The 16,698-nt window shown below is 37.3% G+C and overlaps 2 protein-coding genes across 5 annotated transcripts; one reads left to right on the top strand and one right to left on the bottom strand.

The window, feature by feature from the left end:
- Positions 1–139: 139 nt before the first annotated feature.
- On the bottom strand, positions 140–13,085 carry LOC141907654 (tetraspanin-6-like). 4 transcript variants are annotated; one of them, XM_074797370.1, is made up of 10 exons: positions 8,789–8,830; positions 8,560–8,694; positions 8,359–8,425; positions 6,130–6,372; positions 5,914–5,988; positions 5,710–5,817; positions 4,996–5,208; positions 4,760–4,843; positions 4,597–4,650; positions 140–3,840 (listed from the first exon to the last, which is right to left on the bottom strand). In XM_074797370.1, the coding sequence occupies exons 3-10, from the start codon at positions 8,413–8,415 to the stop codon at positions 3,832–3,834; spliced, it is 843 nt and encodes a 280-aa protein (XP_074653471.1). In that variant the 5' UTR covers positions 8,416–8,425; positions 8,560–8,694; positions 8,789–8,830; the 3' UTR covers positions 140–3,831. The 4 variants fall into 4 exon arrangements, with proteins under 4 accessions (XP_074653471.1, XP_074653470.1, XP_074653473.1 ...); XM_074797369.1 differs by lacking the exons at positions 8,560–8,694; positions 8,789–8,830 and adding an exon at positions 12,877–13,085; XM_074797372.1 differs by lacking the exons at positions 8,560–8,694; positions 8,789–8,830 and adding an exon at positions 12,217–12,310.
- A 1,834-nt stretch (positions 13,086–14,919) lies between these two features.
- Positions 14,920–16,359, top strand: LOC141907210 (uncharacterized). The gene is made up of 3 exons (XM_074796791.1): positions 14,920–15,258; positions 15,395–15,525; positions 15,639–16,359. The coding sequence occupies exons 1-3, from the start codon at positions 14,920–14,922 to the stop codon at positions 16,357–16,359; spliced, it is 1,191 nt and encodes a 396-aa protein (XP_074652892.1).
- The last annotated feature ends 339 nt before the right edge of the window (positions 16,360–16,698 follow it).

The following is a 16,698-nucleotide window of genomic DNA, read 5'->3' on the forward strand; positions in this document are numbered from 1 at the left end:
ACATTACAGGTTTATATTCATATAGCTCCGTTGCATATCCTCCCTTAAATTACCTGGAAATCTTAATTAACAATAATCAAGTACACACAAATATATTTTGCAAATACAAATTTATTTCAACTTTTTTTTCATCACAAATAATATGTATTCTTTGCGCGTAGACCGCTGCCAGAAAGTGAATCTGTATTGACTATATATACATATATACTCTGTTAGATACCGATAAATATATAATGTACTATATGATGATACAATATTCATAATAGTTAAAATCAGTTAAAATATAGTTGTGAGGATTATAGAGCGATCTCAGATATACGACCAACAACATTATATATATATACGTCAAGATTTGGGCTCAAAGAAGAAATTATATCATCTTCAAATAACCGAAATTGCCCCGTGGGAATAACTTACGATATAACAATTCAAGTTCATTTTCTGAACTTTCTGATTTTCTCCTGACGACATTAGATTTCCGTATGTAGTTATCGTATATAGTTTTTTGATGCACATGGATAGCTAGAAGACAAACGGACGGATAACTGAGTTACGACAAGCCTAAAAGCAGGAATATATGTATTCGTGTACTGATGAAAAGTGGCAGATTTATCAGGGATTGTTTTAGTTTGAATGAACTTCACAAATAACATCCTGAAGGGATTTGTCAATTTTCCTTCATGTCCTTACGCCATAGACCATGTGAATATTCAAAACTCTGGTTGGCATCCTTGGCGAAGTCTTGAATTCTGCTGTTTGAGAAACTATTACTGCGTTGGAACAAACACCCTCAAAACTTTACCCGGTAACAGTAATCCCTGCAGCACACTTCATAGGCTACAGTCGTTATGTGATGAAATTACCATTATACATGAAATCATACACAGAATTAAAAGATAAAACCTCACTATATATAAAATCACACCTGACGATGGTCTCTAGAGAGATAGAGATAGAGAGAGAGATTTCGAACGTCGTCTTTGATTCTTGATAGATTAATTTCATCTTATTTCATTGAAATATATGTAGTGGGTTTTAATCTTTTTATCTATTCTCCACGTCATTCTACGATGATATATACCGTTATCTGCAGTAATATATAAATACAAAAACATAGCCGCCATTGTATATACAACATCAATGATTGTTTCAATTGGTCATTGCGCTTAAAGAGCGGAGAGCATAAAAAGTTTTCGAAAATCTTGATGAGATCAACGAAGCTGTCGTTTGTATTTTAGTGGAAGCTTGCCAGATGATTAAAAACGCCACTTCGGGTGAAATTGGATGCTCAACGTGAAACGTTGTCGTATCGGAAGCAAAAGATGATACATTTTTGTAAATAAGACGAGGAAGTAAGGAAGTAATTATAGATGGAAAAATTACAAGAAAGAAACGAAAGGAAGATATTTGAATATGGTATTATCGTCACAACCAAGCGCTGAGTTTGCGCTATGATTATAGAATATACTATGTTAGTACACGTATCTATCATTCGTAAGGAAAGTAAACGATAAATTGATTACCGGGAGAGATTATTTAAAAAAGAAACGGACAGGAATGGTACGCTATCCCAGTAACAGGATTACTGATGAATTATCGTGATTTTGAGAGACTTGTTCATTACAAATATGACAGTGAAATCGTTCAGTCTACATTTTACATAACCATAAAAACGGGTGCTTTATACATTTGCAGCTATTTTTCATAATTTCAAACACAGGAAGCAATAAGTTCCAATTTGCACACATTTGACCTAGTCATATCACACTATCAGTTGCTTATAAGCCCGCATAATGCAAATTTCTAAAATTATAATGCATCCCGTTCTAATTTCTTATTCTTATTCCCGAAGCCTTCGGCCCGATTCCAGAGTCGAGACTTGGAGATAAACAAAAAAACAACGGTCTTAGATTAAAGCCCATTTTCGGCCGAAGTCTCGACTGTGGAAAGAGTTTCTGGTGCTACCTGTATTAAGACGAAACGCTCATCAAACCAACCATATGATACATATACATGTTTTCCAAATATTCAACACTAAATATCAATGTCAACGAAAGAGATAGAACAGAAGCTTGCACAAATCCCAGCAATATTTTTTACTGGCCTAAGACACACAAGATACAGGACCATTTTTGAAAAGGAATATACACAGCACGATAAAAATGGACGGGGACATAATCATTATCGGGATTGGTAGATTGACTCCAATAGATATCACCGATACAAACATAAATAGAGAATTTACATGTATTTTAATTATATACACGTTTCTAAATCATTACGAGATACGGCAGACCGATTTGTTCATGAATATCTCTGTCATGGTTTAATTTTACGCTGACCCACGTTACGTGGAGGAACAATATTTGAAAAGCAGGAATCCGCAAAAAATATTTCCACGGATGAGCACAACGCTGGGATACATCAAACGCATTCGAACATATTTTTTGCTTACAATCAATTATAGCCAATGTACAAAGAAAGCATTTACAACATAGAATCAATTGAAAAGTAACGATACATACATTACATATGTCACCCGTCAAAATGTCTGAACACAGACGAAACCTTTAAGAACATATATAGTGCACAACTCCTTATTTTCTGCTTTTTCAGATCCGTCCTGCTTCGCTAACTGCTATAAATATAATACATGCTCTTGATTTCCATACACGCCATCAACCACTGCGCTCTGAAACTATCTTCACCAAGCACGACACGGCCATCAAACTGATTGATAGCCATACACGACCGCACAGGATTATCACAGCAAAAGAGCAGCTTTTTCACCATGCGACTACACTTTAACAATTCAACGACGTAAAACTGTCGTCAATACTGTCGAAACGATAATATCACACTAAACATATCACAACTCCAGCAAATACAAGAACTTCCTCTTCACCAAAGGCATTATTTTATTGCACAGACGTTGGACCAGTGTTCGATCCCTGCTCGTTATGAAATCTGTCCGGTGCTTAACGTATAAATACATATCGATAACAACAAGTATTTTCACGAACATGTGAACTAATCGCCCCTGAAATGTTGTTTTTTATTCCTATATTTTGAGCCAAGCAAAGAACTGATTGAATAGTGGCCATGCCTTTGTAGTTCGATATTAATATCTCATATTCTCAACACATGAGGTAGACAATTAATACGGACCGTCTTCATCTCGCAAAAGCAAGCAAAAGGCATGTATCTTGATTAATACCATCTATTTTTTTTTTCACGCGATAGTTTCCATTCGTACATTTTGCCATTCATTATACATTAAGAGAACACCAAGCAAACGTTCTTCGTTATCGAAATATATCAGAAAATATAATACTTTCACTCATATATCGAATATCGGTTTTTTGCGCGCCGTTTTTTTCCGTATGACTGCTCAACAAATCACACATACATCATAAATCGTCGGTCAGCAGATATTGAATATTCATACCCTGTGTTAAATTGCATACTCCTTAAAATACTGTCGCAATTCTCAACAGTCCAACTAATTTACCTTTGAAAAACGCTATTGGCGTACAGTTCGATGCCTGACAGCAAGAACGTGACGTCACTGATTGACTGGGCTTCACGGTCAGTCGTTGGAAAATAAACGAGACAAGTTTAACTACCAATCACAATATCACATAACAGGTAATCATTTGATTAACATTGCAGGAACGACACTTTTTTGTGTTATACATAAACCGTGGACCCTAAAACGATTTAGAGTCTATACATAGACACGCGGTGATAAGTGGACAATCACATGACACATCAAATCGTGCTAATGGTTGACTACAGCAGCTTTTCTACCATATTTTCACACACATCAGATCACAGTAACTGGAAAACAAATATCATCATGAAGTTATTTTGACGAAGTTTGCGTTGAAATTTCGACCAGATTTTTGTTTACATGTCAAAATACTCGTTCATCTTCATAATGACGATTGCGATAGTCGTCGAGGAGGTTACGGTTTAATCGATAGAGGACGTACAGAATTAGATCGGGGAAAAGATGGTTGGTGGTAATAGTCTCAAAGAAGTTCGAAAGAAGTTTGGCCATATCATATCACGAAACATTCACTGTACTCTTTGAAATAAATTCATCAATTGAAGAATTTCTCCAATCAGTATATAGAATGTTTTGAATATGAATTTCGCAAGATGAACGAGCTATCATTCATCTGGATGGATTCTACCGGGGCTCAATATATGTATATAGCCCATACGTTGTGGGATAGTGGGGGACGTGATTTATCCATCCTTGAAATAGTAGCTACTCGAAAAGATACAGCGGAGATTTTGAGTGCACAGTGAAAAGTAAATGGACGCACAAATTCAGTGGTATAACCGTGAAAGGAGTTACATGTATAACGTATTTTGTCTATGATAGATAGATGTTGCTTTTGTTCACGCATACTTCGGAATATGCAGTTATTTTTCACAAAATATATGTATATAAGTACGGTTTTTATGTAATAGAAGGCTTTGGCCCAACTGGTGCCCACATTGGGCCCACGCGAGCTCACAAACGTAGCATAACATAACAGCTTTAGGACCTCATAATCTCTGTTGGATTGTCTAAGCGGCGCCCACCTTATCTGAATCTATAGTCTTCCTCAAACACAAGGCAAGAATGATAAACACCAACTACAAAAGATAGAAATACAGAAAATGAGAATATTTCCTTAATCATTTTCATCTACGAAACGTTTTATAGTCGAAGGTGCGTATGACACAGATATAGAGAAATGCTTACCTGCAACGCGCATATACAACTCAGAACGAGAACCACCCACCATTTGTTAGCTTCTATCAGATCGTCCAATCTTTTGAAACATGACTAAAATAATTAAGAAAATTGTTGACAGCAGAAAAAAAGCCATCGCGTAGCTAGTAAACGTGAAGTGGACATAATAGCTTATGGCTAGGTCTCACTCAATCCTAGCAATCCTGAGACACCCACTGTGGGTCAAACTAATGAGAAATACGTACCATATTTTGATTCGAATTGGAGGTCGACGGATTTGTCGGACAATTCATGTCACTCGGCTGCATTTTTAGTGAGAATTTGGAATTTGCCGGAAATATACAACACGAGACTGGAATAGCAAACGTCGTCGTTCTGCCATTCCATTGCTGCGCTTTATTCTTCCACTTTGTAGCTCCATCAAACACTGTGTAACTGTCGACTCCGCAGCATCCAAACTGAAATTATACAACACGCGTGGATGATATCCCTCGAAGCAACCTAGTGACTGATCCTGTCAGTAATAATCCCTTTCAAAATCTAGAGATGAAAAATAATATGTTTGATATTTTAGGCAAGTATTGTCTAGGGATATATCCCGGACCCCTTTGGTCGTTGAACCCATTGCTTGTTGAATACTAACAAATTAAGTGGGATATATGATCATCATAAACATTGTAGTAGGGCATTAGGCGATTTATGTCATTTGAAGTAAGCCGAGAATGTGGACGTGGAGAAAGAGAGAGAGAGTCCGAAACGTTGTGTATATCGTCAATTTATTATTGAAATGATAAGTTGACGATATACACAACGTTTCGGACTCAGAGTGTTTCGGACTCAACGTTTCGGAGTGTTGCTATTCTACTATTTGTTGTTTAGTATAGCATGTTTCCACCAGGGATGATATGATGGTCAAACGAGATGATGTCCAAATATGGACATATTCTTCATTATCTTACTTGGAATTGAGCAAAATTAACGAACAACGAGAGGTAATCCGTAGCGTTGTAACCGGCAAAATTCTTGTGTATGGCATTCGTCAAGGGTTCTTTAACAGCTCCTACGATCTACAAAAACAACAATTCACATCAACGACAAAACGATTTCGTCGCGAAATTAAAGAAACGCTCGACGATTCAAGCGTGATGTGTTCATGGTCTTACCAAATCTCGTTTGACAAAGAATATTATGATACCAGCAATCTGAACCAGCAGTATAATAGATACCAAGATTGCATACTGAAAGAAATAGATAGATAGGCTGGTTTCATAGTTCAATTAAGATCTGAATAGGCAATAAGCCGGCAAATAATCACCAGGACCACCATTTCATTCTGAATAGTCAAATCATTGCCATAAAACATGCCCAACATTACTTACTATCATCAGCAAACTACCAGAGTTGCAGCAAGCTCCGCAACATCCTAAGAACCCGAACAAAAAGAAAACGGCCCCGATGACAATCAGTGGAATGAACGCTGACTGTAGAAATGATTCGATATCGAAATCTTTCACTGGTTGCATGGTCGCACCGCCGGGTAGCGCGGCAAAAGCGGCATTAAAATAATTCGCACCCGCTACGCGCACGACGATACCAACAGCTAAGAACGCGAGTCCAATGATCTGAAAAAAGCAAAAAACAATTCCGATTTATAAACTACCCCATGACAAACGTGCATTTTTATCGGCCGGGCCACACTTGTCCAATTTAACTGAAATCAAGAAGCCAGAAAGCGTTTTTCGACCCGCAGTGAGCACTGTTTATCTTGAGGAGGCTAGGGCTTTGAGGATGGGATCACCATGGGAAGGCGGTCTACACTAGAAATTCTATCATTTTTAGCTAGTGTGAGGCAATAACTGGTACCTGTATTGAAAAACTATTGAAAGCTGACACAATTATTCTAGTCAAAATAGATTAAGTTGAAAGTTTTTATTAACACATTGACTTAAAATCCCCGATAAACGCTGAAGGCATCAACTTTCCTTTCTGCGCATTAAGTTTCGTTTTCGCTGTGACTTCAGCATTTTTGCATTTTTTCAATACATGAAATAATATTCGTCAGTATTGGAAGAGTTTTGAATTGATCTTTGTCCTAAAAAAGCTTGTTTGAAACTTTTAATTCAAGGGACCAAAGAATTGACGCCACGTGGATATAAAATGAATGGTGGCCGAAGGCGCATTTTAACACAGGATGGCGAAAATGTGATCTATATATTTGATTACTTCAGGCGCGGGCGCCGGGTATAATCAATTTATGCGTCTGCGCTATATCGCAATAGATATATGCTTTTTTATTCGAAATAATCAGATCATAGAATATACAATGCGCTCACATATACCTTCGATCATGGAGATATTTGGATATCATGAAAACAAATTATAGGAAAACTAACTCGGAGGGTTTATTGGCCGCTTGGAAAATTACACATGCATTCTTAAAAATGAAATAAGATAAAATAAGAGTGATACAATTTTATTTATTACAAAATGAACGCCAAATTTCGTAACACCAATATAGATGACGCTCATTGACTCACACAGAACCCCTTAAATAATGCATAGTAATTACCAATAGAATAATGTTTGTAACGGGCGTCAAAATACGTTTTACTATTACCTATATTAAACATTCACTGATGCATATAGCGCTATATTATCGAAATAAGCGATTTATATGGATCAGAACATCAGCAACATCTGTGTACACTAAAGATATGAACTTTCAAATATGGCATATTGCAGCCATAAATCCATGTATTTTGTATTCATGTATTTAAAACATGAATAGCTCTGTTGCGTATAGGCCTACCGCTTATTACATACTCTATACTATAAGAACTTAGACGGTTGTGGTATAATTAGACTTGTTCATTTCGTTCATTTGTCCAAAAATGTATACATAATCTTACAAACATTACTGTCTACGTCAACCCATAGTTGGGATGCTTTAGTTAACATAGTATAGACAATCTCAAAGCGAGCAATAGGTGACAGGGCATTTCAGTTTACAGCACCTGCCCCGTGAAACCAGCTGCCCACATAGTATTAGACAAAGATCACCAGTGCAATTCCCAAGCGTTTTAAATTTCTATTTCATCAGCTCATATCTATTTCATACTGATTGATGACAAGCGCACTGATTACACTTTGTAGGAGTGCGCTATATAAGAAAATAAATCATTATTATCATTATTATCATTATCATTATCATTATGATTAGTCGAATGATAGGATGAAAACCCACCATGTACAATTAAAACAATTTATAATCGAGAAAAACACACCTGATGATCTCTAGTGTGAGATCGAAACGTCGTGTTATTAACATTTCAGAAATGAATTCTCGATTTTAAATTCTTTTAATTGTACATAGTGGGTGTTTATCCTATCATCCGTTCACCACGGTTGAGTGTGGTTATCGTACTATCTAGTCGAATGGTTTCTTCCCAACCCGCACGTATGTAGCACGTTGTAAAAATTATCACTGCATATCGAATAAAAAAGAAATTGGAAAACTAACTACGTTTAAGAGTTTTACAGTGGATTACGCATGTTTTTGCAGCATACAGATATACAAGACACGAATGCGACAATAACTAATAACTTACCACCCATATTATATTGAAGATGATCAGGATACAGCGAGGAATAGTCGACATGCACATGATGTTTCACCTGCAAATAACACAACTGAGAATGAGTTATGATGACGTCGACTCGAGACGACACATGAATCAGTCGTGCAAATGAACACAATTAAGATGAGTATTATGAAATAAAAACCCAACCACACCCAAATGACACCACACCTTTGATAACTGGACAACTGAGAGAGGTGTCAGCGAATTCAACTTCGCAAGAAACGGTCTGAAATCAGCTGGGAGACTGTTATTCCAGCTTTGTCCTACTGAAGAACTACTGTGGAACTCAACCACTATCAAAACCTATTGAATAAAGTAGACGCGACGATTGACACGTGCTTTTAATTTCAGTCGATTAGTTACTCAAAAGCAAACGATACGAATAGACACTCGTTACCGTACAAGTGATCCGAGGAGTGAAAGGAAACTATAAATAAGTATGTTCTATCGACGGCGATATTTTCTACAGCTTCAGCCCACGGATGACAGGATTGACAGTCGAGTGTCGAGTGCAGTTCGTTGTTTTATAAGGCTATAACAACCTATTATTGGTTTCGATATGGGCATATAACGAATATTTAGTCCATGGTTTCAACAAGGCCATCGTCCGTCCAACCAGTCTGACATTTGAGATGTGTACTTTTACAAGATGTCGACACTTCATTATCATTGACGGGATTATTCTAATGATGTGGTGATGGTGTAGTGTTTTTGACAGTTTCCGCGCTACCCTAAACCGACAAGAACCTGCCATCAACAGCCCCGTAATTGAACTGCTGATTCGTTTGTCGCTTTAAGAAAGAAGATTGAGAAAGAGATGGCGATGGAAAGACCTGAATTAAATTCAGTCTCACATACTTTATAGCAATATTTGTAAGATATTCCCCAACATTCGAAGTCTCGACAAGGAAGACCAATTCAGGATTATACGTTGTAATCATCTATCATCTATTAATCATCTATTAGCTAATTACATAGGCAAATTTGTAGACCAAGGATTTAAAGCCTTGCACACGATCTAATTCTATATCTCCACTTTTTCCATACATGTAAATATTTTGAAATTTGGTAACTTGCATCAGTGTTAATTTTCTTCTATTTCATAGATATCCTATGTACAGAGAAATTTGGTATACACCATTTTTCTTTCGTAAATTTTATTCTGTTTATCAACAATCGTGCAAGATTTCATGATTAATAAATATTGAATTGAATTGAATTATTTGACCGCATTACATAATTCGCTGTGCTCTTTGGGGAGTCTTTCATTAATTGCGATTGAAATGACATTTCGCCATTTTAAATCAAGCGAGTGACTGTGGCGCGCAATAAAGCGAACGGAAGTCCGGAGTTAGGGAGGCGTCATGTGCTTCAGATCACCGCCAAATCTGTCACATAAAATGGTAACTTAAGAATGATATATTTGGGTAAACAACGACAACATCAGAGTAATTTAATAGTTCCCTCGTTGATGCACGGAATCAATATCATGTTCGCTCGTCATACACGACAAATAGACGAAATAGAATTATGGCAGGATGGCAGCCCATGTTGGAACTTACGTCATCGTCTATTTTCCGCAATGACATAATTTTCGTTTCAACTTAATTCCCAATTCTGCGGAAATAATATCGTTACGCCCCGGGAACTCACCCGAGATACTGACACAGGCGTAACAATGGCCGAAAAAAAATCCATTTATTCATTGCTGCTACTGATTTTTTAGAGCTCCGTTACGCCTATGTTAACAATATAGCCGATTGTTATACCAAAATTGTTTACATTAAGAAACAAATATTAGTAAAAAGTTGAACTAAATTAGGTCAGAGTAAATACGTAACCCTTAACTGTAGTACATTCATCAGTGCCACAAATTGGTAAAGACATATATCATTGTAAAGTAGATACGACTGTTGTGTTCCCAGGCTTCACCTAGCGGATGCCTGAATTACGAATCATTGATCATCTAAATCTTCTAACTTTTGAAAATATAAGTAATCGTTGCAATCCAGAGCTCAGTTCCACATTGTGAGTTAGAGTAATCAATTCATTTTCAATGAGTTAACTCTAAGTCAAATCTTTGCTCAGAACTGTGGAACTGGATCCATACCAGCGGAATCGTTGTCTGATAGACGAAGCAGTTAAGGTGTACTGAAAGTGCTACGATATCGAGTTTCGCTCCTAATAATGATAACGATCGTCCAGTGTATTTGTCGATCGTCTAAAACATGTCAACAACATGTATTCTGTTTGAGGCATGTGCCCTTAGTTTGTTAAGCAATTAATTCCGACCAAACTGATACAAACTACTCATCAATTGCCCCCGTCTACCTGAACATATTAAATGCTGTGATATATTGCTAGGTAGACGAAATGTACGGTTGTCTCCTGTGTTCCTAGAAGTCCATACCCGTTACAATAATAACGTTTTACATTCGAATTCTCAATCTGCCTTCTGTTCATTATAATAACAATACCGTCGAGAATTAATAATTAATAATGATGTTTTATGCTCATTTTATGTGACTGCGCACAACGAGAAATAGAGATGATTGCATCGGTTTAATTGCTTATGCGGCCATTGAACTAGATAGAACGAACAATGTTATGTTATATAAACGGCGGAATAAACAAAAGGCCCCAGATCGGTAGTCATTCAATTGTACCTACTTTGAAGTTATAATAATCGTGGGAGTGACGAGGTTTAGATATATATGTACGTACGCCTTCTGCCGATGGGATTTCTTTTAATTCGGACAATTGCGTAGAATCATTGATCGAGTGTATGATGTTCGGATTGCAGCCAAACTTGATTTTAAATTAACTCTTTGAAAAAGAAGCAAACAGACCACTGACGGGGAAAGAGAATCTGATCTCCTACACATTCGATTCACTTTCCACGACCCTTTTCCCGGAAAATTCATACGTAGTTGTTACGATAGATTGGGATTAATTCATTGAAACATTTGGCAGATGTGGATTTAGCCACGACCTTGACATTTTGATACTGATGTTTCTAAAAATATCTGGTAGTTTATTTATACAAATACTATATCGATTCAATTAATGACAAAATTATGTTGTAGATTTGACATTTACGAATATATATTCATTCGTCGAAAAACGATGACAGAAAGAAACAACCAAGTAAAGATCTATCTTCTTAAGATAGATTTTCATGTTTTATTGACTAACAAGATATTTCAGCTGGTAATCCGCCGAGGGGTGCGAAACGGTGACCTTTGCAACGTTTCTGCCCAATCGTATATAGGGTTGCATTAAGACATTCACGTGCAAAAAAGTGACATACATAATGCATACCAGGTAATTAACGTTATTTTGTTATCAATTTTGACGAGTGAAACGAGAGTCAACCAGATATACATACGTAATACTATGCAATATGTATATGTGTCAAGTACTTTTTGAAAGCGGGGAAGTTATGTCTCAAATGACTGCCATAAATAACATCGTTGACAACCATGGAACTCAAAAACGAAGAGTCGGTGGCGGACTCATTTTTATGTCCTTGATCTAACTAACTAAAGCCATTATTAGACCAGAAAAGTTGCTGCAGGACCATGGACGTAAGCAGAGTGTTTAAAAACTCTAGTTTAATCATCCATGGTCAGACCATGGATTCAGTCCATGTCCAGACCGATATTGTCCGAAATTGCAAAATGTCCAGTAATTTCATAATGTATAATAAGTACTGTAGATGTACGTTTGATACAGACCAATGCTGCATGATTATACGCTAAACCGTGAATAGCACACGAACCTAACATGGGATAAACAAAGGGTAGAAACAATATCGGCATATACCTTATAGAGTTTGTAGACAACAACGAGTCGATATCAAAGGCCATTGGCAGCAGTACTGAACTGAATACGTGATATATTCTATATTCCTCCAGAAGATATACCCACACCTGTACTTACAGACTTCTACCTTGTTTTTGAACGGCACATATACTAGAAAGCAATGTTACTGCAAACAAGATTTTCGTATACGGTGGCGTTAACGAACGTTGGATACATAAATCAACAGCGCTTACAGGAGTAGGAAAAAACGATAGTTAGAACTCTACGACTAAAATATATATATATTCGAAGAGGGGCAAAGTTTAATCGTGTGTAATTTTGGAACTTTTTCGCGAATCCCATTTTTGACTTAGGAATTTGCATTGGACATCGATATTTAATGAGTTAATGCCACGACGCTCTGGTAGTTCTTTTTAAAACCGGTTTCTTGAAAAATAGAAAATTGCACATTCATTATTATTATTATTAAGGACCCAGATTGATCATAACTCGATTCACCGATTGCAAAAAAGTTCAAAAATACATTGGTGCAATAATAATAGGCTACAAGCGTCAGTAATTGCGCATTACAAACCATCAAAACGTGAACAAAGAGCTCTGTTCGCTACTGACTGTGAATGTGAGAAAATATACCAGGACAGCAAGTGAAGCCACACGTACCTGTGAGAGACGGATACTTCGGACGATAATTCTGAATAAACTAAAAGACAAATGCTCTCTCCTCGATAAGTGACTACAGTACTATGTACGTCATTATTCTATATATTTATATATACATGAATACTATAGCGACGTCGACGCGTTCTGTATTGACGATGACACAATGCGACAGCAGCGGCAGCGTTACAGCAACGGTTATTACACACAACGACGCAGTACTGGTTTAATTGTCCTGTCGAAACTCGGGTGATATCGATTATGCTGAAAACCAGTTCAATATTGCTACCGAATAAATCGTATAGATGGCGAACGAGTCGAACGTTGTTCGCTACTCGATGGTCGTCTCGATCGTCGTAGATATCTAGTGACAATGCACGGACGCCCAGATCTTGGTTTTTTCCGCTAAGAATTAAAAGCTACTTTTGCTCGTACGCACATGGTCGTGTAACAAAGTGATAAAGCAAAAACAACGAAACGACGTTTCGCAAGTAAAACATCACTTGTTCACTTCGACAATCAAGATTTTCTGCGATGCAGCGAAATCAAGCTGTCATTATTGAGCTGGACCATCACTGTTTGACTTGCGAAACATATAGGCCTACATTTGGTTGCTTTTGTTTCGTGTTACGTCGCTGTTTCCTGATGCAGTGCGTTATTTTTTCCAATGTTTCGATATTTTTCCGTATCAAGCAATACGATATGATTCGAGAAATAGATAAAATCTTCAATGGTATTTTTATTCATCTCAAAAATGTAAGGTTCCTTTCGGAAGATCGCTCATCAACGAGTCTCAGTCACAACGTATTTCAAATGTAATCGGACTGATACGTGCTACTGGTATATGCAGCTCCCAGTGATGTAGTGCAGACTCCAGTATAACTGCATCTTCCACTGAAATAATCATATTCAACACATTATATATTTACCTTCATATAGTAAATTGAATCCGATGCTGTTCTGTTCCATGGCTTCGATACATTTCAGCGAAACGAGCCGTTACAATCATCGGGGCCTGGTTCTCCTTTTTCCTGGATACGGCTGCTGAAGATGATGATGATGATGTTCGCGACTATACGGGTCTGGCGCAGCTTCCAATACCGCTCCGTATCGTCGGCGTAAAACGTTACTATGGCAACGAGTGAATCGATGTAACTTTTTTCCAGAAAATTGTACTTTTTTTCCTATTCGAAAAAAACCTGACGCGCTTTGATCTTACTCTTTCAATTTTAGATTTCTATCGCAATAAGGCTTAAATTAAACGTAGTAAGAGAAAGCGAATTAATTTCCTAAATAAGTATATAAAATCTAGATCAATATGATGTTTTCGGGCCCGGCATTGCAGGATATTAACATTTCAATCTTATTTAAAGGTGTCATCTTATTGACTTGAACCCAGTCCACTGCAATCGCATCATATTTGTTAATTGAAATTATTCGTGCTTAAACTTTGTTTTTCAAAAGTTGTGAACAATTGATTTATTTGAAAGTTTCTCTATAAGAGCAGCGAGTTGGATTAGTGGTTCTCAAGACTCTCACAAACTGTGAGTATAACACTAGATTTTGCATCATGACTTTTGTAGAAATAGGATTATTTTGGATCCATGTATCTATAGATGTATCACAAGTATCTATGCTGTCAGTTACATCTACGAGCAATTATCTAACTAATTAGATAATTGCTCGTTGGTTAAATTCACTCGTACTGGGAACAGTACAGAATGTTTAATTCACGGGCAACAACAGGATGTTGTTATTTCTGATCATTCGTTGTTCGAATTTTGATGCCCCAATGTTTTCGCTTATCTATCTAACTATTCAGATCTATGACTTCTTAATGAATCATAAACTGTCCATCTGCTGGTACCCATATCTATTAGATAAATTACATATATATGTACATACGTAGATATACCGCAAACTGCCCATCGGCAAGTCACCAGAGGTACGATTAGATTGAGACCACTTTGTTGTGAAAGTTGATTTCGAAAGCATTTTTGGAAAACTCTTAGAATTACTTTTTCCCCCTTTTTGTTTTAGATCATGATGACCTTGAATCTAATTCTTATCGTGTTGGCTGCAGTAGCGACACTTTGCAGAGGTTATTGGAATAATGACTGGGATCAGCCTTTAGACTTTCAATGCTCAAGTGGTCAGTACATCAACTTCATAAGAAGCATACACCACAACGGACACGAGGATCGACGCTTTAGGCTTGAATGTCAAAGAGGATTCGTCGGAACCGACTGCAGCTGGACGGGTTTCTTGAATGGCTGGGACGAGGTTATACGTTTTACGTGTCCGCGCAACGGAATAGTAACTGGTTTATACAGCTATCATAACAACGGTCCCGAAGACAGAAGGTGGAGAGTGCGATGCTGCCAGGTTCGATTCGCTATAACATATCATTTTTATTGATAAGTCTTTTTTTATCAAACATAGTAACATTGGATATTGTTTCTAGTTCTTGTCATAGCATACATTGTGCAATAATAGACACGTATACATGATATCTTTATAGTTGATTACCCAGCCAGGGCGTGACTGTCGTTGGACGGAATGGCTCGCAGATTGGGACCAGGAGATTAATTATCGTCTTAGTCATGGGACAGCTATAACCGGTTTATACAGTAACCACCATAATGGAAACGAGTAAGTAATCGCCAAACGTAAAATATCTTTGAAATTTGTTAAGAATATATTCTCGCCCGCAATCGTTCTCAGTCAAGGTCGGGAAAATTGAAATATTTCATTCTTATCAACAGGGACCGTCGTTACAAGTTGCGAATATGTGATTTTGCCAACTGCAAAGCTGTTCATATGAATATCCTGAGTGAGTTGCGTTCTCATCAGGTAGGTTCACGTGTTGTTGGTATCGCTACGAATCAAGGTTGTTCACCAGATCACGAGTTTATGTTAAGTCTCGGCAGCACAGATTCATTAACGGAAACCGCTTCAATCACTTCAACCGAATCCAAATCTTTCGTCTACGAGACGACAATTTCTGTCACAGCCGAAGCGTCAGCCAAGTTTCTGGGTAGCGGAGGTTCGGTGTCGTTTGGTGTCGCTCAGACGCTTGGCGGCTCGACGACGTGGGAATCGACGTACACGAAGGAAACGTCGACCGGTTCGGAAAGTTCCGCATCAACAGAAGTGACATTCACCGGTCCCGGGGCGGCTTTGATTATGGGGGACGTCAAAGAATATAAATTCCAATCTGACCAGGTCGATGTAGAAATTGACGTGTCGTGTGACGACGGAAGACGTTATAAGCAGAAAGACGTCGTCAATTTGAAAATGAAAACGTATGGTGTTACGCACTTTTCATCTTACACCGGCAAATTCAAACCCGATCAATGTTCGAGGAAAACTAATGAATGCATCAGGAATCTCGAGGGAGATAAAGCACTCACTCCGTATTATTTAGTCGACCAATTTAAGCAATGTTTTGATGACATCGGGAATGTTCAGGGGAAAAATAAATAATTATGTATTTCAATGTGTTTATATGCGATAATGCAGGGGATGATAGAAAATCTATACATATATATATATATATATTTCAATTTAAACCTGTTCTTATAATAAGTTCCAATTACACTTTTATTATATCAATATACTTTTTAGAGCTTTCTTAATTGCGTTGAATTATCAAGTTGAAATAAAGTTCTTAACACTCGAAGCTTATGAGTTCTGGTTTTTCGTTGCGATCACCTTGATGTAAACAGAACTGACTGTTATTTCCTCAAAGATATTATTATTCATGTCTTTGATTTTGAGACATTAATTTGTCCCTCAATTACAAGGCTACAATTTGTTGAGGAT

Source organism: Tubulanus polymorphus, chromosome 6 (assembly GCF_964204645.1).
Source record: "Tubulanus polymorphus chromosome 6, tnTubPoly1.2, whole genome shotgun sequence".
Taxonomy (NCBI): Eukaryota; Metazoa; Nemertea; class Palaeonemertea; order Tubulaniformes; family Tubulanidae; genus Tubulanus; species Tubulanus polymorphus.